Here is a 26,872-nt window from a genome sequence, read left to right as displayed (position 1 = left end):
GTTCCTTTTCCTTTAATTCTCCCTTGTCTGGCTTATGCTACTCTGAGCAATGCCTGAGCTTTGTATTTTGAGCACTTCTTGTGTTGTTTTTGCCTCTTCACGATAACTCGCTTAATTTAGTCCTCATTTGTAAGTCGCTTTGGAAAAAGGCGTCTGCTAAATGACTAAATGTAAATGTAAAAGAAAACAAACAAACAGGGTGCGCTTTCTGCCGTCTCAGTCTCTGCTAACTTCTTTCTGAAACACGTCACAAAAATGAACTGACACTCAGTGAATACATTCCACACAGACAGAGAGATATGTCTTTAAAAAGCTTGAAGTGTATACTTTTAAATGACGTAAATCATATTAAAAATATTCTCTGTTTATGTAATCAGTATTAAAACCACCATTGAAATCATTACCTGTAATGTGGTCTCACCCACGTGCAAGTGCAGACTATTCATACGGTAATTGTCCACGTGAGCCATGTGAACCTGTAAAGGCCCCCAACACCACGATAAACAAAGCATCAAGCTTCATCAGATTCCTTTGCTTTTCATTGAGTTTGGAAGAGAATGCGCTGTGAGGAATAACCCTTGAATTTACATCAGAAGACGAAAGCGATTAATCTAGTAGAGTAGGGATGTCACGATACCAAAATTCCAGTAGTCGGTACCGATACCATTACAATTTTACGGTTCTCGGTACCAATTTCGATACCACAGCAAAATCTGTTGGAACTATTTTTCCAAGTTAAACCGAACTTTTATTTTGACGGGTTGCCGTGAAGACCTTTGAGTTTCTTGTGTGTGTATGATATAACAATAGTTTTTTCTCAAATTAAATGGTAAAATGCTCATGAAGTGACTCTCAGAGTGGCTCTGGAGATGAATTTCATCATGTCATCATATCGTGAGGCAGCAGAGACTGAAAACAGCGCAAGTGTCACTCGTGCTTCAGTGTGTGTGTGTGTGTGTGTGTGTGTGTGTGTGTGTGTGTGTGTGTGTGAGGTAAATGAAACCGCGCGTCTGCACCATTCATTCACACAGAGACAAGCAGAACATACAGGGTTAATATTCAAATAGTCTTTTTGCAGTTTAATATACACAGGTATATATCAGCTACAGACAGTGCTCCAAGTAAAAAAGTTAGTCTGAAGCCCCGCGCTTAGATAAAAACACGGAAGCGACTTAAAGCATCTGCCTATTAGTGGGTACCGAATATACCCGGTACTACAGAATTGCTGGTATCGTCACATTTTCAGTACCGACTTGGTACCGAAGTACCGGTACTTTGACAACACTATAGCAAAGGATATAATTTATGTCATTTATTCTCCATTACATTAGTTAATGTGTTATTTTACATACATATCACTTCATAGCGTCAGGCGAGTGTTAGAAATAAGAAGTCACTTCAGATCCTAAATAGAAGTTCTCACAGAATGAGGCAGACAGTATATTATTTTATCGTATTCTATACTGTAATTAATGCTATGTGGATTAGCATTGCATTATAAATATACTTTGTTCTGTTTACTGTCTTCATATTTAATAAGTCAAAGCATTTCTATATTATTTTTATTCAGTTGCAGCGATAGCTGGATGCCTTTGTCCATATTAGAGATTTCTGGAATGTGTAATCCATGTGATTCTCTAGTGTAGTGTATTGAAGTGTTCCTTTCTAATGATTTACAGTTATAGGTCGCCTGCTATTTTCCCATAAAATAAAAGTTTTCGGTCCCACTTTATATTAAGTGGCTTTAAGTACTATGTACTTACATGTGCTTACATTGAAATTAATAATTTGATACAATGTACTTATTGTGTAACTACATGTTTTTACATTGTACTTACATTTTAAATATTCCTGCATGTAATTACAGCTGCAATTAATTTATGTAATTACATTTGTAATTACACAGTTGACCCTTCCCTTACACCTTAAACCTACCCAATCCACCTCACCTGTCCCTAACCTTACCCGTATCACACCTCAATAGCAGCAAAAATGTTTTACAATACAACATGAACACAATAAGTACATTGTACTTATTTTTTTGATGTAAGTACATAGTACTTAACGCCACTTAATATAAAGTGGGACCAAGTTTTCTGTATTATTCTTTTAATTACTATATTAATTAATTTATTCTTAAATATTTTATACATTTTTAATAATAAAATAGTGTAATTATTTTTTAAATATCTTTATCTACTACTAATAATCATCATAATAATTATAAGTCATATTGATATAAGCACAAACTCTTGGGGACAAATTGTGCAGCCCTACAAGTAGGCACAACAAACCTTGTGTTTTTTACTCTTTTTTTTTTTTTTTTTTTTTGAATTTTAAATCAAATTTTTAATGAGAAAAATCGCAGAGATTTCCCCCACCCCCAAATCGTTGCTCGTGATATCAGCATGTTCACAGTTTTGTTGTTGTTTTTTTGCCAATTGCTGACTTTACATCAACGTGTCGTTTCAGCTTTATATGAAACGTATGAATATCTACATTTTTCTAAAGGTGATTTAATGTAATAAGCTGATGAAATCTGATTTACTGCTGGCAGCCGTGTTTTTTTATGTATTCGAGTCATATTAGATGATATGTTAGGACGTCCACCAAAGATGATAAATACCAATTTTCAACATAGGGATTTTCAGTTTCAACTAAGGATTTATGGGCCTATTTACACCAGGTGAGTTCATGCGTTTTCTCTGATCATGAAAAGACCAGGTGTAAATGCCCTCTGAAACACTTTAGAGACTGATTTAAATCCGATCGCTCAAACCAATTCAGGAGGTTGTTTGAGACGCATTTCAGACTAAACTGGACAAGTGTAAATGTATCTGGTTGTTGAAGCCATATAAGTAAAATTTACTCCCTCCAAAATGGTCCAAAATACCGGCTCCCAGTAGCCAGATAGGACTGCGCTACCGCAACACGCATCTCCACAGATATGGCCCAACAGAGATGAACAGTTGAGCATCTTTCTTCTGCAAGCAGTTGCGCAAACTGCTGCAAAGGAAATTCAATATTCGGCATTACATCCTGAAGACTCAACCCAGTCATTTTCATTAAAATATTCTCCCCCAACGTTGGCGCAGCTCTCTCTCCTTTTGCAGTCTTTTCGATCTTGAAAAAAGCTGATGATGAACAAATTGCAGCACATATCTGTTGCTTATGGTGACGTGAACTTTACGGAGACACATTATGTGGCCAAGTGAAAATTAAACCATTTTAACAAATTGGATAGCTATCTGATCAGTAAAAACACATTAAGTGACAAGTGTAAATAGGCCTCATATTTACCTCAGAGAGGTTCTCCTTACACAGAGGACAGTTAGGGTTGTGGTCCAAGCAGCGCTCCAAACACTTGAGGCAGAAAGTATGTCCACAGGGTGTGGTGACAGGCTCATAAAACAGTCTGCAATAAGTGAGGAGGTTTTAGATGTATACAAAATTAAGAATTATTTTCAAGACAGAATTTATTATTACCTCATGCAGAGAGAACATTCAAAGTCTGCACTGTCCAAAAGCTGCGATGGAACTTGCCTTTCCTGAGAAAAGGTAGGGAGAGTTTTGGTTGAATTCGCCTTGTCTGGGAATGAAGCAAATGGAGGAAAATAGAAAAAAAAAAGGTTTGTACAACCAGCCACAGAGATCTTAGCGGCAAATACAAAATTCTTTACTTCACAATTTTTTGTTCAAAGTAATCTTTTTTCTTTTCTTTTTTTTTCAGCTGAATAATTCATGGATTTAAACCCCATACCTTCTTTGAGCTGTTTGCTGGGTGGCTCAAAGTCCTTAGCATCTTCTATCCATTTCCTTTTTAGGATGGGTGGAACAAAAAGTGAAGAAAGGCCAACAGAGTTTACATTTTCAGATCTTTGTAAAATATAAGATTTCCCATCTTTGAAATTACTGCAACTGAGTGTTTGTTCCTAAGAAAAAGAAAGAAAGAATGGTTTTAGAATTGATGATGCAGTGGTCCTATGCTATGATTCTAAAAATGGCTTGAAAAGCAAAATTAGTTTTATAAACATTCAGGCCCGGTTTCACAGAGAGGGCTTAAACTAAGCCAGGATTAGGCCTTAGTTCAATTAGGGCATTTAAGTAGCTTTAGTAAATGTGCCATAGAGAGAAAAAAAAAAAAAAAAACATTACAAAATGTGCATTCTGAGACAAAAAAGATTTTAATATTTGTCTGTGCAAGTTACTTTAAGTTAAAACAGCTCAAACATGCATTTTAGTCTAGGACTAGCTTAAGCCTTGTCTGTGAAACCAGGGGTCAGTGTGATATCTTCATTGTAGCAAATTGTTGAAATCAATTGTATCTGTGATCACATATGCAGTAACCTTAGAGCAGCCTGCTTTGGCTCCATCTCTATGAAGAGAGGAGTGAAGAGAACTGAGGAGGGATGAGGGTTTGACACGAGGGGAGGGGCCAGCTGGAAGGGGTTGCAGGAACGTAGCCAGACCCTCATTCACAAAGACTGAAGAGAACATGTGACTCAGGATCTGTAGATACACAGATACAGTTGTACAACAGTAATGTTGGCATGGACATGCAAAAAATCACATTGCAGTCACCTAACACTCATCAGTTCTTAAATTAAAGAAACTAAGGGGCTTAAGTAGGACTGCATGATTAATCGTTTCTAAACCGAAATTGCGATTTTCAAATGGCTGTGATTATTAACGTAGACTGTTTGCTTCCTGAACACATTACATTGACACAGAGTTAAACCAATAGGAGGTATATTAACACAATGCACGTGCTGAGTGAATAACAAGTGTTACGTCCTGTGACGTAGTCTTGTGTTTATATTGTGCTGGTGATTGTTTTCTTCCTTTCTTCTATCTCACTCTCTCTCTCTTGTGCTGCGTTCCAGTCCACTTTTAGACAAGCACTTGCGAACTTCCCTAAGCACTTCCCCTCGGGGGAATCCCCGCCACCATTTTGAAGTGCATACCACTTCGTGAAGTGGACGAGGGAAGTTTATATGGACAGACCCTCGTTCCCTCGATTTTGACCGAGGGAGCGAGTCTACTTCATATGTACACTTCAGGCACCTATATGTCCCACAATGCAGTACGATTGTGACGTCACCACAAATCTCGTCTAATCACCACCACAACAAACAACTCCATGATATATTAATTATATTGGATGCTGCATTAAACAAATTCTTAAAAGGGAAAAAAATGTAAATAATAAATCAACTCTTTAGCTGATTCCAATTGATCAAGGGCTTAGGACGTTGCAGTTCAGCCATTGCAGTTTCCGCTAGTAGTGGGCAATCATGCATCGTAAGCAATGATGTACATCTGAGTGAATGAGACTGAGGGAAGTTAGCGAGTGAAGGGCATGACAATTTTGGACTGGAACGCAGCACTTCTCTCATGCAGCACTCCAAATCGTCCGCAGCTGATGCTAATTAGCAGGAGCGTGGCTTTCTGTTGGCAGCAAAGAAACTGTGATCAGCAGGAATCCCTCTCCAGCTATCCCAGATGTTGTTGTGTGAACTGCTGTTGAAAAGAAAACTTATAATCTGTTGTGAAATCTGTTGTCTGAGTACAACCACCATTTAGACTGTGTGAGTTTAAATTATTAAACTGTGTAGGGAGACGGGCGCCAATTTATTTGGATTATCCATCCCTAAACTTTTCTCCTGTTTATTTCTCGCTAGTCAGGGAGAGAGATAAGATAACTGTCTTTTTGATTTCTTTTGTTAGGTAATTTAGCGGGATTTAAACTTTAGGAAGCCCCTGTTTTGTTTGTTATTTTGGCCTGGCCCTCTCCTGACGATCTGGTTGTTATTTAAATTTGTTTGCCTGTTTGTTGATCTTTGTTTGTTTTATAAATATATAGGTTAACCCTTTAATAAAGGAAAAACATACTCGGTTACTAACGTAACCTCGGTTCTCTCTAGAGAGGGAATGAGTACTGCGTAAGCTTACGCTTGGGGGAAAGTCTCTTTCCGCGAGATACTGAAGCCAAAAATTATCCTTAATTTTTATATAATGCAAAACGCGTTGCAGCAGCTTGCAGGCATAGGCGAGGCAGCTTGCGCGCCTATTGGCTGCCCTGCGGCAACTGCAGCAGCCTATCGAGAAGGCCCTCTCGTGACGCCTTGACCAATGGGGATGCTTCGCGCCCATTGCATCACGTCCCGCCGAAATAGGCGTGGCCTAGGGCTATAAATATAGCGTCGAGAGGCTGGTTCACTGGTTTTTCATCGCCGGAGCGAACCAGAGCGAACTGCAGGCACGGCAAGGGTACGTAGTACTCGTTCCCTCTCTAGAGAGAACCGAGGTTACGTTAGTAACCGAGTACGTTCTCTTACGAGAGGTTCTCTCGTACTGCGTAAGCTTACGCTTGGGGAACACAATGTAAAACGCCGTGCGTGCTGAGATCCAATACCAAAGTCCCAAGGGCACGTGCCCGGAGTCCATATGGTACATGATCATCAGGGACTCACAGAGAGTCCAGGAAGAGGGGCTAAAAGCATCATTCCTGAATAAGTAGCAACCCACCAGGGTGCTTTAAGATAATAGTGTTCCACACAGTCAGGGCGAATTTCGGCCTGATCTGATGAAGATTATGGGTCTTACAATTGCCCACAGGGCTGCATGATCGATCGGCGAGCATTGCTCGAGCAGTTCCCAGTATTCTGAGCCGATATCGGGGCAGATAGTACTGGCTTATTAGACTGAAAGCAGCTTAGCTTGCAAGGCGGGAACTTCCAGGTTATAAAACCTGATAAATGTAGACGGGGAGGCCCAGCCTGCCGCCATACAGATATCATGTAAAGAAATCCCAGTAGACCAAGCCCACGATGAGGCCATGCCTCTTGTGGAGTGCGCTCTGACACCTAACGGACATTGCAGGCCCTTAGAGGTGTAAGCCAGCGCTATGGCATCAACTATCCACCTGGATAGGCTCTGTTTCGTTACAGCTAGCCCTTTAGAGCTCCCGTAGAACGAAACGAATAGCTGAAAACAGACGAGCGAGACACATAGGCTCTTAATGCCCTGACCGGGCAGAGCAAACTGGCGTCCTTCTCCTCGTCAGGGACCGGTAAGGCCGACAGGGAAATGACCTGGGACCTGAATGGTGTGTTAAGGGATTTAGGAACATACCCGTGTCTCGGTTTGAGCCTGACTATAGAGTCATTCGGCCAAAACTCCATACATGTCGCACTCACTGAAAGCACTTGCAAGTCCCCCACACACTTTACTGAAGCGAGAGCCAAAAGAAACGCTGTCTTGAAGGACAAGTGTTTGATATCCACAGATTGGATTGGCTCAAATGGGGCACCTTTCATGGCCTCTAAGACCGTGGAAAGGTCCCATATGGGAACTGAAGGGGGTCTGGGAGGATTTAACCTCTTCGCTCCCTTTAGGAAGCGAATGACCAGATCGTTCTTCCCAAGTGGCTGGCCTAGCGTTGGTTTAGCAAACGCCGCTATAGCTGCCACATAAACCTTGAGCGTGGAAGGGGTTCTACCCTTTTCCAGAAGCTCTTGTAGGAAGGAAAGAACGTCCGTCACCCCACAGTCCTGGGGCGACGCGCCACGGGCTGTGCACCAGCTAGAAAACACAGACCATTTCGCGGAATAGAGCCGTCTCGTAGAGGGAGCTCTAGCCTGCGTGATCGTGTTTAGCACTCCCGTAGGGAGGTGAGCGGGTACCCATTGATGGCCCACACATGTAGGGCCCAAAGCTCCGGGCGAGGATGCCAGATCGAGCCCTTGGCTTGGGTGAGGAGGTCTCTCCTCAGAGGTATTGGCCATGGGGCAGAGCTCGCTAGCTGCATCAGAACTAGGAACCAAACCTGTTTTTTCCAGAACGGAGCTACTAGTAGCACTGAGCATCCAGTTTCCCTGATCCGCTCTACTACCTGAGGTATGAGCGTGATGGGGGGAAAAGCATAGAGCGGGCAGCGGGACCATACGTGAGCCAGCGCGTTCCTGCTCTTGGAGAAGTATATCGGGCTGTGAGCGTTTTCTTGAGACGCAAACAGGTCTACTTCCGCTCTGCCGAACTTCTTCCACAGCAGTTGAATTGTCTTTGGATGTAGAGACCATTCTCCTGCTGGAACATTGTTCCTGGACAGTCTGTCTGGTCCCAAATTCAAGTGGCCGGGAACATGGGCTGCTTTCAGCGAGCGTAAATTGTGCTGGGCCCAGACCAGGAGGTGTTCCGTCAGCCTGTGAAGGGTTCGGGATCTGACACCTCCCTGGTGATTTATAAAGGCTACCACCGCCATGTTGTCCGAACGGACTAGAACGTGGTGTCCTGCTATCTGGGGATAGAAGCGCCTGAGCGCTTTGTCGACTGCCATCATTTCCAGGCAGTTTATGTGTAGAAGCTTTTCCCGTTCTGACCATAGGCCAAAGAACGGTCTGCCCTCGAGCAGCGCTCCCCATCCCGAGGTGGAGGCGTCCGTAGACACCACCTTCACACTCGAGGAAGTCCCCAGGCTTACTCCTGACTGGTACCAGTCGGTCGCCGTCCAAGGTTTCAGAGCTGAAACGCATTTCTGATCGACCTTGAGGCGAATACGACCGGAAGTCCACGCTCGGCGCGGCACACGCGCTTGTAGCCAGAACTGTAGTGGGCGTATCCGAAGGAGGCCCAGCTGAAGCACTGGCGATGCTGCGGCCATGAGGCCCAGCATCCTTTGAAACTGTTTGAGCGGGACCACAGCGTCGTAGCGGAAGTTTTCCGCCATGCACTGAACGGCCAGTCTGCGTTGTGGCGATAGCTGAGCTGTCATAGACAGCGAGTCCAGATCTGTGCCCAGAAAAGATATTTTCTGACTGGGAGACAGCGAACTCTTCGCCCAATTGACTTTGAGACCTAAATTCTCGAGGTGCTCAAGTAAAATGGTCGTGTGTTCTATGAGCTCTGTACGAGACTGAGCCAGAACTAGCCAATCGTCCAAGTAGTTCAAAACTCACATCCCCCGAATTTTCAGGGAAGCGAGGGCCGCGTCAATGCACTTCGTGAACGTACGGGTTGCTAAAGACAGGCCGAACGGTAGGACTGTATACTGATATGTCTGGCCCTCGAAGGCGAATCTCAAAAATCGCCTGTGACGTGACGCTATTTGTATTTGGAAATACGCGTCTTTCAGATCTATCGTCGCAAACCAGTCCCCCTGGCGAATTTGCGAGAGGATTTGCCTGGTAGTGATCATTCTGAAAGGGCGCTTTGAAAGCGCTCTGTTCAGCCGTCTTAGATCTAGAATAGGTCTGAGACCCCCGTCTTTTTTCGGTACCAGAAAATATCTGCTGTACATGCCCCCTTCGCTCTGAGCTTGAGATAAGGGTTCTATGGCCCCTTCAGTGTTTCCTCTATGTTGATTAGTTAATGGCGGCCCGCCACGGCAAAATTTTTGCCGCCACGGTAACGTTAGGGCTCTACAGTGCGACCATTTCACTCGCATTTGCACCTAAATATGTCTGTGTGCGACCATGAAAAGATATTTAGGCGCACTTGTGAGACTGACCCGATCAAAGATTTTTTTTGGCGGCCGTCAAAGCGAATTTTTGTCCCGCCAAAGTCTTATTTGACCGGTGTGTAATGTAGATAAACTGCTGCGCTTGTGACAGCTGGGTGCATGTTTGAAAGAACGAGAGAGAGAGAGAGAGAGCGCGCACCCTCTGGTCGCGTGCGCGCGACCACTCTCTTTGCGAAGCAAGGTTCCACGTTGAATGGTTAACGACTGATCTTTCCAACACTGACCTCACGAGACGTCTGAATCGGTGTATAACAGATCGGTAACACTTTACAATAAGGTTCCATTCATTAAACTCTAGTTGTAACTACATTAGTTAACATTAACTTTTAATAAACTGCACTTCTACAGAATGTATTAATCTTTGCTAATGTTCATTTCAACATTTAATAGCCTACATTATTGAAATCAAAAGTTGTATTTGTTAACATTTAGTTAATGCACTGTGAACTAATGAACAAACAATAAACAGCTGTATTTTTAGTAAGAGATGAATACATTCAGAATCATGTATTGCTCATGGTCAATGTTAGTAATAAACTAATGTTAAATCAAACCATATTGTAAAGTGTTTCAAAAAAATAATTTACAGAACACCTTAAAATAAGACCGTAAGGTGTGCTTACCCCCTTTAGTACAGCCTATATGGTTAGCAAGATTTAGCCTTAATAAACTACAGCATTTACAACTGAATGGTAGCCTATTCAATTGTAGATGGTAGAAAATAAGACTATTAGTTAAAATAAACTTTTTAATGCTACTTTTTCTCCCTGCTTTTTTATATTGATATGATTATATACCAAAATAATCTATTAAAGAAGGATTTTATCTTATAAAGCTATGAAATCCAGAGGTAAAATCACAGCTTTTTTTTTTTTTTTTAAGTGTTGGCCAGCGAAGACCATTTTTGACGTCAGGTAAAACCCTGCAGGGCCAATGTTTGTGCGCGGACATTCCTGCCCCCACTGCTAAAAAAAATCCTAAAGGAAACACTGCCCTTTGCTCAATAGTTTCGCTATTTCGGCTCGAAGTAGATGTGCTACTTCCTTTTCTACCGTAGTTTCGATTCGCGCCTCGCAACGGCGAGGGTGTCGAGCGAACTGTAGCGAATATCCTCTTTTTATAATGTTCAGCACCCATTCTGACACCCCGGGAAGCTGTGCCCATGCATCCGCATGAATAGCTAGGGGTTGAATGAAATCCGCGCTCTGGCCGTGACATTGTGGCGGCTGAAGAGCTCTTATGTGCTGTGACATAGGTGCCGTGCTTGCGGCAGTCGAGGCGGGGGGCGCGCTGTTGACAGTGGGCAGCCTGCCCGCGCTTAACTCTGTTATAGCGGGTAGCTGAGAGAAAGCGAGCGGGCAAAACCCCTCGGGGTTTGACATGTCTGTGAGTGCATGTGGGCACAACACAGCGGGCACATGTGAAGCACTGAATACACTTTTGGTCTGTGACCGTATGTGTTTTGGTTTCGTTTTTACAGAAACCGGAAGACATGCAGTGTGCAGTGTTTGTGGGCACTGAGTTGTGGGCACATTCACTACATTTAATGCGCAATCGACCTGAGTCGATTTTATGAGCGCAAGCTCTGTGAGACGAGCTGTGTTTGTGTGTAAGAATGAGCACGTGATAGTGGGCATTTTTTCTACACATAACACCATCGGCTGTGGCCGGAACACCAGGAAATACACTCTTTGAGGGATACATCTGGGTCGCCGTGAAAACGGCGTTTGTAAGCAGGCAAGCGGGCTGTTACCGACTTGTTTACTGCTAAATAAGCTGGAACAGTCACATTTTCTGGAACTGAGCGAGCTGGTAGTTTTGGTGGAAGTCTGGCCGCGGCGGGACTTGAACACCGTCGTTTTCCTAGAAGGGCTAGGACGACTTTGAGGCCTCGGGCTTGATTTCAATCTTTGGCCGGGGTCCACGCAGAGGACGGCGGCCAGTAGAGCGAGAGCGCAGTCTCGAGCTTCGGGCCTGTTGCCGCTGCGAGGCGGCGGCGGTTGCGGCTGTGAGCTTCGAGCAGACGGCTGTTTAGAGCGACCTGTTGCAGAGCTAGCGCGCTTCGGCAGGAAATGATTCATGGCCTTGTTGTTTTCTGCACTGTTTTCTGCACCTCAGCGAATCTGTCCGCGAAATCTTTGACGGACGATCCAAAGAGCCCAGCAGAGGAGATGGGAGCGTCGAGGAACGCAGCGCGCTCCGAGTCCGGCATCTCAGAAAGCGTTAACCACAGGTGTCTCTCAGCAACGGTGAGAGAGGCCATGATCCGCCCTATGGCCTGTGCAGCAGATTTAGTAGGGCGAAGAACAGGGGTCTGTAGCGCTTCTCGAATCTGAAATGCTTACAGCTTCCAGTCCTTCCTCGTCGAGTTTGCAGAGAAGGTTGGCTTGGCAAACTTGTAGCGTGGCCATTGTGTGCAATGCAGCTGCAGCCTGCCCAGAGGTGGTGCGGCAGGCTTTAGAGGGGAGCGCTGTCTTAGCGCCGTCCAGCGGAGGGCGGGCAAAGATGAGCAGCTACAGCTTCCTCTACTGCAGGAAGAGAGTGGTATCCTCTGTTTTTAGCATCGTCGACAACGGAGAATGCTGCAGATACAGAGGTTTTCACTCTGGCTGAAAAGGGTGCAGACCAGGATTTCGCGAGTTCTTCATGAAGCTCAGGAAGAAAAGGCACGGGTCTGGACGGTGTTGCAACACGGTCCCCTTTAAGGAAACAGCCATCCAGTCGGTTGTGTGCTGGCTCCACGGGCGCCGACCACTCGAGGCCGAGGCTCTCAACGGCCTGAGAGAGCAGACGCGTCAGCTCTGACTCAATATTAGCCCGTTTCCCAGACGACCCACGAGCAGGGGGTGCGAGATCCACAGAGCTCCACCAATCCTCACTGCCTGACGCTAGGATAGAGCAGCTGTCCTCCTCTGCAAATGCCACATCATCAGACTCATCCGCGACGGAACCGGCGGCAGACAGCGGCCGTTGTCCGGGGGTGATAGACACGAGTGAAGCAGGCGGCGAAGCTGGCGGGCGAACCGGCGAGCTCGTCTCAGTGGGAGGAGATTCAGGGCCTCGCTGAGCACGGCGCATTTTACGGCGCGGCAGCGCAGCGGGCTGGGGTGCAGACTCGTGAAACTGTGCCATGCGAGTCCTCAGAGTCGCCATAGGCATCAGCTCGCAGTGAGGTCATCCGCCGTCAGCGAGCGCGAGAGCTGCGTGATCTTCTCCCAGGCAGGAAACGCAAATGACATGGCGGTCCTAGTCGCTGAGAGGGGCTCTGCACGAGCCACAGGAAGTACGAGGCATCTTAAAAGAGACGCTCGGCTCTTTTAGAGAGAGAAGTGTGAGTCGCGGGGCGAACACACACTAGCAATTGAAAAGGATATGGTGCACCGGATAGCGCAGCAGGAATGTCAGCAGAAGGCGGCGCGGCCAGCGGCTTCGATGCAGACTCGTCCCGCTGAAAGGTTTCTTCAGACGGCGCGGCTTCTCTCAGGGTCCAGCGATGCGTGAGCTCCGCTGAAGAGATGAAAAATCAGTAAACCAGCCTCTCGACGCTATATTTATAGCCCTAGGCCACGCCTATTTCGGCGGGACGTGATGCAATGGGCGCGAAGCACCCCCATTGGTCAAAGCGTCACGAGAGGGCCTTCTCGATAGGCTGCTGCAGTTGCCGCAGGGCAGCCAATAGGCGCGCAAGCTGCCTCGCCTATGCCTGCATGCTGCTGCAACGCGTTTTGCATTATATAAAAATTAAGGATAATTTTTGGCTTCAGTATCTCGCGGAAAGAGACTTTGCCCCAAGCGTAAGCTTACGCAGTACGAGAGAACCTCTCGTAAGAGAACTCATTAAGCATACTCTTTCAGTTTCCTTTTGTGACAAGGTGTAAATCAATGGTCTTGTGTAGCCTTTTAGATATAAATGTGAAAAGTAATTAGAGCTGGGATAGACGGAAAAGAGATTTCTCACGTTTATTTATTTATTTTTGTTACATCATTTGTTACTCCCTCTTTAAATCACCTAGACTAAAGAGGGAACGTAACAAGCCAAGAACCAAAGTCTGTCTGTAGAAGTCCTGCAGATGATTTGTACCTAAAACATAAAAAGGTATCATGTGCTTAAATTTCTGGTGTGCTTAAAAGAGGCAAGTGCTTAGTAAAACCTGTCGAATATCTGTGTCAACCTTGCTAGACAACACAAACAACCTCTATCACACCTGCAGAAGCATCACAGTGGTTAAAAGGTCCACGGATAAACAGACTGGTTCGCTGCAACAAACACAACTGACAGCCAAGCAAACTTCAATTGCTCAAGCATTTGAAAGCGTCACACCCAATGACAAATCTTCACGAAGGTACAGCAAAATAACAGGTGTCATATGTTACATGGTTAAAGATATGGTGCCGGTCAACAGTATAAAAAAGGGCAAGATAGCGAGATAAGGGCGAGATATTCTCGGTAAAATACATCACATTCCCTTTTGTACACTCTTTAATGAAGACATCCCAAAACTGTATGATACACGCAGGAAGAAGGTTGAAGTGGAATTGAAAGATGTGGAATGCACAATATATCGGCCACCATATCAGTATCGGCCAATATATGTTAATTTTTAATGTGATTGTTATCGACTCGATAAGAAAATTTGGCCTATATATTGAAGCAGATAAATAATGGATAATTTCCTTCAGCTGAGACGCTTCAGTTGCTTACTGTCTGCCACTATGATTTAGAATTGCTTGAAATATGATTGAAATCACTTCAAAGAGAAAAATACGTGCAAAAATATGTGCAATGAGCAGCAGAAGTCAAGTCAAGCCACCGTTATTTATATAGTGCTTTATATAATACAGATTGTTTCAAAGCAGCTATATAGTGATAACAGGGAAATGCATTATGCATTTCGGCTGTTGTTCAGCTGAAGTCAGTTCAGTGCTGATTCAGTTCCGTTGTAAAGATCATCAATTAATTAGGGGTGTGACGAGATCTCGTAAATTACGACGAGATTTCTCGTCGAGGGGAAAAGCCATCTTGTGATATCGCATGACAGAGCGTGAGGGTGAAATTAGCATAGAATAAGCCACAGCTATGTTTACATTACATGCCTCCACAGTTGTTTTTCTTTTTTGTTAAAGAAATAAAAAACATTTATCATGCTCTGCTCATCCAGCACGAGCTGCAGAGTGCAGAGTAGCACACAGCGTAGCAGGAATCACAGTTCACTGATTGCGTGACGAGAGTAAGGCTAGACTGACAAAACCATGGCGGATGATTCGTTGTGCAACAGAGCCTAAATGTCGGATACATGTCTTTTTTTTGTAGCATGCGCACTTAGCACCACCGCTCCCTATACACGGAGTGCGTGCGATCACGAATTCGAGAGTGAAATTAAAACGCAAGCTCTCTGATGCATGCAAATTAGGCTATTAAACCTATCTTAGGCTGGGCTGAGTAGTTGTAATCACCTCTTAGCTCTGGTCTCTGTTTTGGTCTCTGTTTGCACTTTGAATATTGAAAGAGTAGTTTGATTATGGTTTCACTTATTGTTTGCGCTTAATTTTTTATTTTTTAAAGACTTTTATTTGGTATTTTTGGTATTTATACTTTTTTATTTATATGTTCAATTTGTGGAAAGTAGTTCAATTAAGTCACAAACAGCCTCAATCAGAAGTTTTGGAAGCTCATAATTCAAGTACAGTAAGGTCTGAAGAGACTCATGTGAAATCATACAGGAGCCTGTTTTTCTTTCAGTCAGTCACTACGAGTTACATCAGTGACTGACGAAATGGGGGTTTTGCTAGAGATAGAGAGCCCCATCACCTTTGAGTATTAGCGGAATTTGCATTGCGAACTCTGCCCCACCACATGGGTATAAAAGGAGTCGCGAGTGCAATCTCGCATTATGTTTTTGCTTCAGAGCCGAAGCGTGTATGTGCTTCTCCTTCGCCTTCTTCAAAGCAACGAGCGCTCTTCAGTTGGTGTTAGTGTGATGGTGTGTTTCAGCAGATTCACAATCCTGCTGCTGGTCTGTGCAGTGGCTTGCATGCGGCTCGTGTTTCACCCCTGGGCGCTTTAGCACTACTAAAAGAGCTTTTTCTTTCTAAAAGAGCTGCACGGGCACGTCTTTTTAAAGATGTCTCGCCCATGTGTTTCTGGTTGTGGGCGCATTGTCCATCCGCCTGACGGTCATGAGTGCTGCCTCGCGTGTTTGGGCTTTAATCACGCTCAGGCAGTGCTCGTGGATGAGTCATGTTCTCATTGCGGGAACGTGGCCATCGCGGTGCTTAGATCAAGACTCAATGACCTCCGTGGGGGTAGATTCCCCTCTGCCACACCCCAATCTATCTCCTCCTCGAGAGGGGATACTTTGGCTGGTGGCCAGGGTGATCTGAGGGTTACGGTGTGGAACAACTCGACGAGTCTTCCCGGCCCACGGCCCCCTCCACATCGCAAGCCATGGAGCTTCTGGGTGAGCCTGGTTCCTTTCAGGAACCCAGTGTTTCCCAGTGTTTCCCAGTGTTTCATTCGGGGCTCCGGCAGATGACGCCATGTCACTCACAGCATCACAAGGCGGGCTAGATTCCTCTGGAGATGAGGATTTGGCTGTGTTGCTTCCCTCGGGAGTGTCAGCATTCACTGAGTCCAATCCAGAGCTGATGGCCATGCTTGCCCGGGCAACTGAGAGCATCAGGTTGGAGAGGCGCACGCCGCCCTCCCCCGAGCGGCGCATGCTGGCAGTCGCCAGTACCTGCCCCCAGTGCCTTTCTTCCTCGAGGTGCATCAGGAAGTCACTAGATCGTGGAAGTCCCTGTTGACTTCTCGTAGCCCGGCGGCTTCCTCCACCTTCTCTGCCCTCGATGGCGCGGCGGCCGAAGGGTACACTGGGGTCCCTCCGGTGGAGCGTTCTGTTGCAATGCAGCTTTGCCCGCAGAGCGCCTCAGAGCGTTGCTTCCTCCTGGGCACTAGCGCATGGCGCCTCGCTAACAGACATCTGTAGAGCTGCAGGCTGGGCGACACCTAACACATTCGCGAGATTCTACAATCTCCGTGTAGAGCCAGTGTCCTCTCGTGTCCTCGCTCCCAGTGGCCAGTAGCTAGGATCTGCTCTGTGTCTTCGTTTGCTGCACCCATTCCACTCCACAGACTGGATATGTGCGCTATATTACTCAGATGTCTCCATAGACTCTGAGTTCCCTGAAGGAGGGAACGGAGACATTACGTCTGCATGCCACTACCACTATGCCGCTGAAACGGCCGGGGTGCACAGTCTTGGCTCCTCAGCAGGTAACATAATGCGAAATTGTACTCGCTGCTCCTTTAATACCCATGCGGTGGGGCGGAGATCGCAATTCAAATTCCACAGACCCATGGTATTTTCATACCATTGGCTCATTTTCTAATACTCGAAGGTGATAGGGCTCTCTAGCGAAACCCCCATTTTGTCAGTCACTGACGTAACATCTCCGTTCCCTCCTTTAGGGAACGAGGGTTACATATGTAACCGAGACTTTTCTCCTTCAGTTGTGGCAAAACCTTTTACAGTGCTTATATTGTTTTCTTTCAATGTATATGATAATTCATACTCAGAAAGTAGAACTGAAATGACATTCATTACAAGATGATTAGTTAAAACTTTTCAAAATGCACCTGCTACTATTTTTCCAGTTATGAATTTTGTCATTGAGGATTTCTTAAAAATTCAGTGCAACAATCTTGTCTTGTTCTCGTGAACCCATCTCGTGAGCTAAGTGTCTCACCACACCCCTATCAATTACTAAATTAGTTAATCTCATCTATAAAACAGTTCTGCTAAAAATGATGTCATCGTTCTCATAGAACAGCATCAGTACAGTCAGATCAATATTATTTTTGAATATTAAGTGTCCCCAACTAAGCAAGTCAGAGGCGACAGTGGCAAGGAACCCAAACTCACTTCTGTCATCAGGAGGTGACAGAATGGAGAAAAAAACCTTGTGAGAAACAAGGCTCAGTCAAAAAAAAAAAGAAGAAGAAGAAAAGAAGATGCTTCTCCTTTGGCCAACTAACGAAACACAGTGCCATTGTGATTCAGGCTGCATCAAGTCAGAATTCAGATCGGGATTGGTAGCAGTCTGTTATATAGGCTACATAAAATTATAATGAAAACACTACTGTAAAAGAATTTTGTGAATTCTTTGTGAGTCCATGTTTTAGAACGATGTTATGAGAAGAGCGCATTTTGGTAACAGGAGTATTCGGACTAGCAAGTAACTTAGTTCACTTGTGCATTCGCATCATACCAGATGTTTGGATCATGACAACTTTATTTGAAAATAAATGGCAGAAAGTTAATGTAATTTTAACCCTCTGGGGTCTGAGGGGTTTTCTGGGCCCTGGAGGTGTTCTGACATGCTCTGACATTTGTGCTTTTTTCAGTTATTTATAAACACTTTAATGACAAAGGTGTAAATTCACTCTATATAGCACAAACAGGGCTACCATAATATGTGATCAACATGCATGTATATGTTTGAATTTTTAAGAGAATAATGTTTATGCGTGGTTATTGAAAAAAATAAAAATGAAAGTTGCTGAAATAAGACCACAAAACACATACTAAATATGTGTCAACAAGACTTTTGACTAATGAATGTTGTCGCTTCGAGTTCTGGCTTCAAAATGATGTGAAAATCATCCTGCCTAATCGTTCACACACAATTTAAATCAATGTATTGTTTTATAAGACAGGTTTTGCTTGGAAAGCCAATATGCGAGGGGGGCGTGAACGAGGAGTGGTTTACACCTGAAAATACAATGTCCCACCCAGTATGCGTAATGACTCTGCATAATGAGCCATTCATTCAGGTGTGACACTGACTGAGACCCACAAGAATGAATGCAAGGACAAAAGATATATTTAGAAGACTTATATTGACCATTTAAGATTTTGCTTACATCTATCTTGTAAATATGTTTTGCTATTTTATTAAAAAGGTTACAATTACAACAATAATTACAATTTCAACAATATTTCAAGTGTAAACTCTTTACTCTTTCTTTGAAAAAAAAAATTATTATAGGCCTACATTTTATCATATTTATTCATTAGTTTGAATATAGCCAACATTGGAACATCTAACATCTTAGTTTATTACTTTATTTTTGACAAAAATAGTATTATATATATATATATATATATATATATATATATATATATATAGAACATATGAGCAGAAATTGCTAAACAAAAGCTTATTTAAAAAATAAAGTAAAAACTGTACCCAAATCTAGTCAGCAAAATGTTGTCTTTCATATTTCGCCTGACTGTAACGTTGTTTTTATGAAATATTAGGGCATATAAATGTTAATTTGCAGTTTAATACGTTGCTTATACAAAGACATTTTATTTCAACATATTTCAGTCGATTTTTACTCATCTCAGTAGGCTATAGCAAAGCATTTTAGTTGATTAAAGCGGTTTATTCTTTCACACACAGACACGCAATTCATATTTAGGCTAAACAGTCTTTACAAATATGTACCCTTCATTCATCTCACAGAAACGCGATTCATATTATAGAAACGCGATTCATCTTTTTGCGGTTTACATAGGCCTACACTAACGTTATTCCATAACGTTATTTATTCCCCATTAACACTTGAGAAAAGATAACTTAGCCTACCTCACTCCTCAGCGGGATCTATTGCTCCTCATATCAGCACTGTTCTGAGGAAACTTTTCTCCAGGATTATTTGGTAGGCTATATTATGCCCCACTCGCGGCGAGCTGTGTTTACAGCTGATGGGCGTTTCTCAGAATTTGTTATATATATATATATATATATATATATATATATATATATATATATATATATATATATATATATATATATATATGTTATATATTTTCGGACGCGTTTCAGAATGGACTTAACTGACAGAGAGAAGGCAGAACTCGCATCACGTTTATTTTTCTTTATTTGGCAAAAAGCACAACACTTTGGGCATATAAATAAACACTGACAATATGACAATATGATTGTGTTATAATAGTTATTGTTATACAAGTGATTTTTTTAGTGTCTACCCTAAATATGAATTAATCCAAAAGCACATGTGAAAAGACTTCATTAATAAGTAGAATGGCCAGCAGAAGCCAGTAGAAGACCACTTATTGGCTCACTTTCACTTTAAACTTAATGATTTGCACCAGTTTTCTGCACTAAATCAAACCAGTTTTTCCATGTCAACTCAATAATGCATGCTCACACACACACACACACACACACACACACACACACACACGCACACACGCACACACGCACACACGCACACACGCACACACACACACACACACGTTTTTTGGATATGCTATTGAGAAAATATATTTATTTGTCTATAGGCATTTCTTTGTGATCTAATAATATAAAACTATGTTACCAGTATAGGGCTGTAACGATTCCTCAATTATAGTCAAGTACTCGATTTAAAAAAATCCTTGATTGCAATTTACCCCTAGAGTAATTGGCAAAATACCAAAAGTGGTGCATTCCACAGACGAGAATCAAACAACCGCAGAATTACAGTTTTCTAGGACAACGCGATATTTAAAACCATTTACAGTCATAGTGTAGCATAGTGCCATTGTGAAATCACAAAGTCTGTGATTCAGTTAAATAAATATATCCTCTGTTTTTTGCTTGTTTTTTTTTTTTTTTCACACAGAAGACACATGGGTGCAGATTAGCCTACATGTTAAAATTACCTCAGCTCCATCCACAGTAAACGCTGCTCCAAGCAAACTCAGTCTCTGCAGTGCTGTTTGTTTAGGTTTCCAATAACGTGCAAATATGGGAACGCAAGTCGGACGCAATTTGTGTTTCATAGTTGCACTGTTATCATTTGTGGAGCACATCTGGGTTTCTCAAACTGCTGTCCATCGCGATTTCAAAATAAAAGTTTAAACTCTTGCTCTGAATTTGCATGTTTTGATGTGCACATGTTCTCGTTCAAGAAATTACAGTGACTGTAGCATTTCTATCGTACATAAGTGGTCAAATATTAAAGTTTAAGTTGACATTTGAATTAGTTGTTTGGACAATATTAAACAAGGATTTGATAATGCCAGGCTTAGTGTAACAACAACCAGGCAGCTGGCGCCCTCTGCAGGCATTTGTTATTTATGTACATAAGTTATGTTTATATTAGTTTATATAATTCATTTTACATGGGTATATTTTAACAGTGTTCTTCAATAAAACCAATATAATTACTTACTTTGATACTTTACTTGAACCAATTATTGTTGCTTGTTATTATATATTTCTATTTTAAGTCATTTTAAAGGCTGTTGTTAACTTGAATCTATTTTTTACCACAATTTTTTTGATCCGATTACTTGAATAGAATACTAAAATACTAAATACTAAAATACTAAAATAATCGATAGCTACAGCCCTATCATAATAAAAAAGATTGCTTTTTAAAGCATTTGTTTGTTTCCCAATACTGAAAGCTAATGAAAAGGTAATGTGCAATCCTGCTGCTCCCTCGAGTGGACAAAAGTGGTATTAAAGCTTGCATTTTACAATTGAAGTGATTTAATGAATTAATGAATGGGAATTTATATCTCGGGAACCAGAAGGCGAAAAAGCATATATAGTGCTTGAGGAGCCCTGTTAAATGAGACCATCAATGTGTTTTTGGGCGATTGATGCTGGAAGTTATGACTGTTCAAATGCAAATATTTGGGGGCTTTTATCTCTGGAATGCGCAGGACAAATTACACCACATTTGAATCGAAGCTAGCCAAGGATGGGCCCTTTCCAACGAGCTCTCACACAAGGTTCGGGGTGGTCTGGATCGGGAGTTACGGCCGTTCAAAATCGGGGGTCCCGCGGACTAGATCCGCGCGGGGGGCGCGCTCCCGAGGCCCGCGACGACACGTTTCGATCAAGAGCCTGGAGAAGACCTTACCATCAAAATTTGAGCGCGAAACGACTTCCCGTTTTCGAGTTATGAGTGAATTTGTATTTGGGGGCGTGGCTTAAATGCCCGTTTTACTTTCGTTTCATTTCATTAATTTACTTTAGTCCATTTCCATATCTCAGTGTGACACAATTGTCAAGTAATACTCCAATAGAGAATAGATACAAAATATGATTTAAAATGTTAAAATAATGATTTTATAAAGTCTAAATATGAATTATATGACAATATTAGGGAGCAGTATGATGAAATGGCAGCAGGGGGCAGTAAAATACCACTTATTGGCTTAATGACATGTTGTATAATTTTTACCTTTTTAACTGTTATAGAGGCAAATTTTGTCTGATCTGTCTGAAATTTTTCATGCTTATTAAGAGTCATGAACATTATTATATGAGAATTATATGAACATTAATAGGAATAGGAATTTTTCCTAGGAAAAGACCATTCACAGCCAATACAGGCAATTTACCATAGGAAATATATGGTTTTAAAGCGTTTTAACAGTTACAGCGCCACCTTTGGTCCGATCTCCATACAAATTTCCAGGCTTCTTTAGCATGTTATGACAAATATGCGCATCAATTTTTGTGAAGTTCTGTGTTTTCGTTTAGGATTTATAGGCTTTTGAGTGCATTTTGCCACGCCCATTTTCTTTATGACCCAATATACCCATGCGAAAAATGCAAAAGTTTGACTTTTTTTTGATAATTATTTATCTAGAGAGTCCATAGAATTGTCTTAGACTCGTTTGGTTCCGATCGGGCGAAAAACCAGGGACTAGTTTGCAAAAGTAGGTTTTTACCATAATTACGAATATTCAATGAACGGTTTGATTGACAGCAATGGTTCTTGAGGCAAAGTTGTTCTCCATGAGAAGGTCTATCAAAAGATATGCATATTGTGTGGATATTTGTAACACCACGTGATTACGGAGCTGTAAAACTCGTTAGCGCCAACTATTGGCCGATTTCTTTCAAAATTCTTACAGACCTCTAGGGCCATGAGTCGAACATGCCTACCGAGTTTTGTTCCGATCAGCCTCCGTTAACCTTGTCTAATAGGTGCTCAAATTTCATTGGCCGATGGTGGCCATGTTTTTTGAGATACGCCAATGTCCTCATAGACATACAAGGCACCTTGGACCAAGACACTGCATACCAATTTTCAAGTCAATCGGACTAACGGTCAGGTCGTCATAGCCCTTTTCATGTTTTATTCATGTTATAGCGCCACCTAGAGTTTAATCGTCGCGATTTTTTTACTGTGACCCAAGATTGAACTCCTACACATGTGGACCGAGTTTGGTGAAGATACCTCATTTACATCTTGAGTTATAGCCCTTTTAGTAAAATAGGCTCCTCTCACAACATTAGTTTTGCGCCCCCTAGCGACTGTGAATCGAAATTTCAACTTTTTTCGATAATTATTGATATTCAGACTCCAGAGAACATTTCTGCACTGGTTTGGTTCCGATCGGACGAAAAACCTAGGACTAGTTCGCAAAAGTAGGTTTTTGACAAAATTCAAAATGGCGGAAAAATTTGCATACCGGAAATGAAATCGGAGATATACGTTTTGTTCTTCAGGGTTCCAGCTTTCCAATGATATAAGACACTTGAGTCTACGACATATGGTCTAGGAGTTATGAGCAGTTTCGCGCTTTTGGTCGCTATAGCGCCACCTATGGGCCAATCGGAGTCATACTCTCTGAACCTCTCCTCGATTTTGTACTACCATTTGGCAAAGTTTCAAGTCTCCAGCACTTACGGTTTAGGCTGCACAATGCGTTTTACGGCAGAAGAAAAATAATAATAAAAATCAGCACAATTACAATAGGGTTTCAGCACTTCGTGCTTGAACCCCTAAAAATATGATTTAATGGATTATCACTTTCGACCAATAGGTGGAGCAGTTACAAAACTGATGTGATGTGGTCAGAGTGAAGTGACAATGACACATACAAAGTTTGGTGTCAATATGTCAAGGCATTGCAGAGATAAAGCCTGAAAAGTCATTTTGGCATCATGCCTCAAATTTCGTGCTTGAACCGCTAATAATAATAAAAATCAGTACAATTACAATAGGGTTTCAGCACTTCATGCTTGAACCCCTAATCAGTACAATTACAATAGGGTTTCAGCACTTCGTGCTTGAACCCCTAATAAAAATCAGCACAATTAAAATAGGGTTTCAGCACTTCGTGCTTGAACCCCTAATAATCAAGCACTTCGTGCTTGAACCCCTAAAAATCAGTACAATTACAACATGGTTTCAGCACTTCGTGCTTGAACCCCTAATAATCGCAATTTGATTTTTTTTTTCTTCTAAATCATGCAGCCCAGAGGAGAATCCATCATGTGAGGAGATCTGCCGGACAAAGGCTGACATACGCAAATACACAAAGATTAATGTACCTTCTGAGCCTCCAGTTTTACAGCGATCCAGTCAGACTTCAAAGCCACACAGAAAAAATACTCCTGTAAAGCCTCTTCACTGCGGCCGGTGCCCCTGAATGCTGTGGCCTTAATGTAGTGAGCCTGTAAAGAGAAAACAAGGTAAATAAAAGTAACTAAAGCCCAACAACACAAAACAGCAATATTCCGGGCACAAGAACTATGGTGCCTGCGCAACCCGCTGGCTTTAAGAAAACAATGCACAGTGGGCACATGTATTTAACCCTCTGGTAGTCTTTGGTTGCTAGTGACCAAACAAAATTACGTTTAAATATTTATTTTATTTATTTATTTATTGGACTTCATCACAAAATTCAAAATTCAAAATGGCGGAAAATCTATCATGGCGGAAATTAAATCGGATATACGTTTTGTTCGTCAGGCGTCCAGCTTTCCAATGATATAAGACACTTGCGTCTATGACATACGGTCTAGGAGTTATGAGCAGTTTCGCGCTTTTGGTTGCTATAGCGCCACCTATGGGCCAATCGGGGTCATACTTTGATAGCTTCTCCCAAAATTGAGGACTTGAGGACAATAATAATAATAATAATAATAATAATAATAATAATAAAAATCAGCACAATTACAATAGGGTTTCAGCACTTCGTGCTTGAACCCCTAATAATAATAAAAACCAGTACAATTACAATAGGGTTTCAGCACTTCGTGCTTGAACCCCTAATAAAAATCAGTACAATTACAATAGGGTTTCAGCACTTCGTGCTTGAACCCCTAATAAAAACCAGTACAATTACAATAGGGTTTCAGCACTTCGTTCTTGAACCCCTAAAAATCAGCACAATTACAATAGGGTTTCAGCACTTCGTGCTTGAACCCCTAAAAATCAGCACAATTACAATAGGGTTTCAGCACTTCGTGCTTGAACCCCTAATAATAATAAAAATCAGCACAATTACAATAGGGTTTCAGCACTTCGTGCTTGAACCCCTAATAAGAAGAGACGTTTTGGACAGTTATAGCGCCACCTATTGTCCGATCTTCACGAAACTTGGCATGCTTCTTCACCATGTTCTGACACATCTGCTCATCGATTTTTGTGAAGTTTGGGGTTTTCTCTTAGGTTGTATAGGCTTTTGAGTGTTTTTTTGTCCCACCCCTTTCCTAAATGACCCTGTTACAGCCAGGCCAATGCAAAAGTTCAACTTTTTTGTGATAATTATTGATCTAGAGACTCCAGAGAACAGTTCTGCACTGGTTTGGTTCCGATCGGACAAAAAAACAGGGACTAGTTCGCAAAAGTAGGTTTTTGACATAATTCAAAATGGCGGAAAATTTGCATAGCGTAAATGAAATTGGAGATATACGTTTTGACCTTCAGGCGTCCATCTTTACAATGATATAAGACACTTGAGTCTACGACATAACGTCTAGGAGTTATGAGTAGTTTCTCGATTTTGGTTGCTATAGCGCCACCTATGGGCCAATCGGGGTCATACTTTGATAGGTTCTCCCCAAATTGAGGACTACCATTTGGCCAAGTTTCAAGGTTCCAGCTCTTATGGTTTGGTCTGCACGATGCGTTTTAGGGGAGAATAATAATAATAATAATAATTAAAGCTGCAAGCAGCATTTATCGGGGTTCAAGCATTTAAGGCCTTTAAGCACATAAGCATTTAAGACCACTGAAATAATAGATTGAAAAGTTCATTTACAGCCAATACAGGCAATTTACCATAGGAAATATATGGTTTTCAAAGCTTTTTGACAGTTATAGCGCCACCTATGGTCCGATCTACATGAAATTTTGCACGCTTGTTTAGATTTTTATGCCACATATGCTCACCAATTTTCGTGAAGTTCTGAGTTTTTGTTTAGGATTTATAGGCTTTATAGTGTATTTTGCCACAACCATTTTATAAATGACCCTATTACAGCCATCCAAATGCAAAAGTTCAACTTTTTTTTGATAATTATTGATCTAGAGAGTCCAGAGAATTGTCCTAGACTGGTCTGGTTCCGATCGGGCAAAAAACCTAGGACTAGTTCGCAAAAGTAGGTTTTTAACATATTCACGAATAATTAATGAATGGTTTGATTGACAGCAATGGTTCTAGAGGCAGAAAGTTGTTCAACATGAGCAGATCTATCAAATGATATGCATTTTGTGACGAAATTTGTTACACCACGTGATTACAGAGCCTTCAAACTCGTTAGCGCCAACTAGTGGCCGATTTCTTTCAGAATTCTTACAGACCTCTAGGGGCTTGAGCCGAACATGCCCACCGAGTTTCGTTCCAATCGGACTTCGTTAACCTTGTTTAATAGGTGCTCAAATCTCATTGGCCAGGGGCGGCCATGTTTTTAGAGATACGCCAATATCCTTTTAGACATACATGGCCCCTTGGACCAAGACACTGCATACCAATTTTCAAGTCAATCGGAGTAACGGTCAGGTGGTTATAGACTGTTTTATGTTTATTTCATGTTATAGCGCCACCATGTGGTCATTCGCCGCGATTTTTTTACTGTGACCTCAGATTGACCTCTTACACATGTGTATTGAGTTTGGTGAAGATACCTCATTTACTTCTGGAGTTATAGCCATTTTAGTAAAATAGGCCCCTCCCACAATGTACGTTTTGGCACCCCCTAGCAACCGTGAATCGAATTTTCAAGTTTTTTTCTATAATTATTGATATTCAGACTCTAGAGAATATTTCTGCACTGGTTTGGTTCCAATCGGACTAAAAACCTAGGACTAGTTCGCAAAAGTAGTTTTTTTACAAAATTCAAAATGCCGGAAAATCTATCATGGCGGAAATGAAATCGGAGATATACGTTTTGTTCGTCAGGCGTCCAGTTTTCCAATGATATAAGACACTTGAGTCTACGACATACGGTCTAGGAGTTATGAGCAGTTTTGCGCTTTTGGTCGCTGTAGCGCCACCTATGGGCCAATCGAGGTCATACTTTGAT

The 26,872-nt window shown here is 42.3% G+C and overlaps 1 protein-coding gene across 1 annotated transcript in view; it reads right to left on the bottom strand.

The window, feature by feature from the left end:
- lonrf2 (LON peptidase N-terminal domain and ring finger 2) overlaps positions 1-24,016 on the bottom strand; it is a gene marked incomplete at its 5' end in the record, with an annotated part of 99,883 nt that extends 75,867 nt beyond the window's left edge. Inside the window, 5 exons of the mRNA XM_081394630.1 lie at positions 3,301-3,415; positions 3,487-3,589; positions 3,761-3,932; positions 4,348-4,509; positions 23,894-24,016. Coding sequence (XP_081250756.1) covers positions 3,301-3,415; positions 3,487-3,589; positions 3,761-3,932; positions 4,348-4,509; positions 23,894-24,016 — 675 coding nt within the window. The remainder of the gene's footprint in view (positions 1-3,300; positions 3,416-3,486; positions 3,590-3,760; positions 3,933-4,347; positions 4,510-23,893) is intronic.
- Between the last annotated feature and the right edge of the window lie 2,856 nt (positions 24,017-26,872).

Source organism: Scardinius erythrophthalmus, assembly GCF_964197995.2.
Source record: "Scardinius erythrophthalmus genome assembly, contig: HAP1_SCAFFOLD_59, whole genome shotgun sequence".
Lineage (NCBI taxonomy): Eukaryota > Metazoa > Chordata > Actinopteri > Cypriniformes > Leuciscidae > Scardinius > Scardinius erythrophthalmus.
This window is presented reverse-complemented; position numbering and strand designations above follow the sequence as displayed.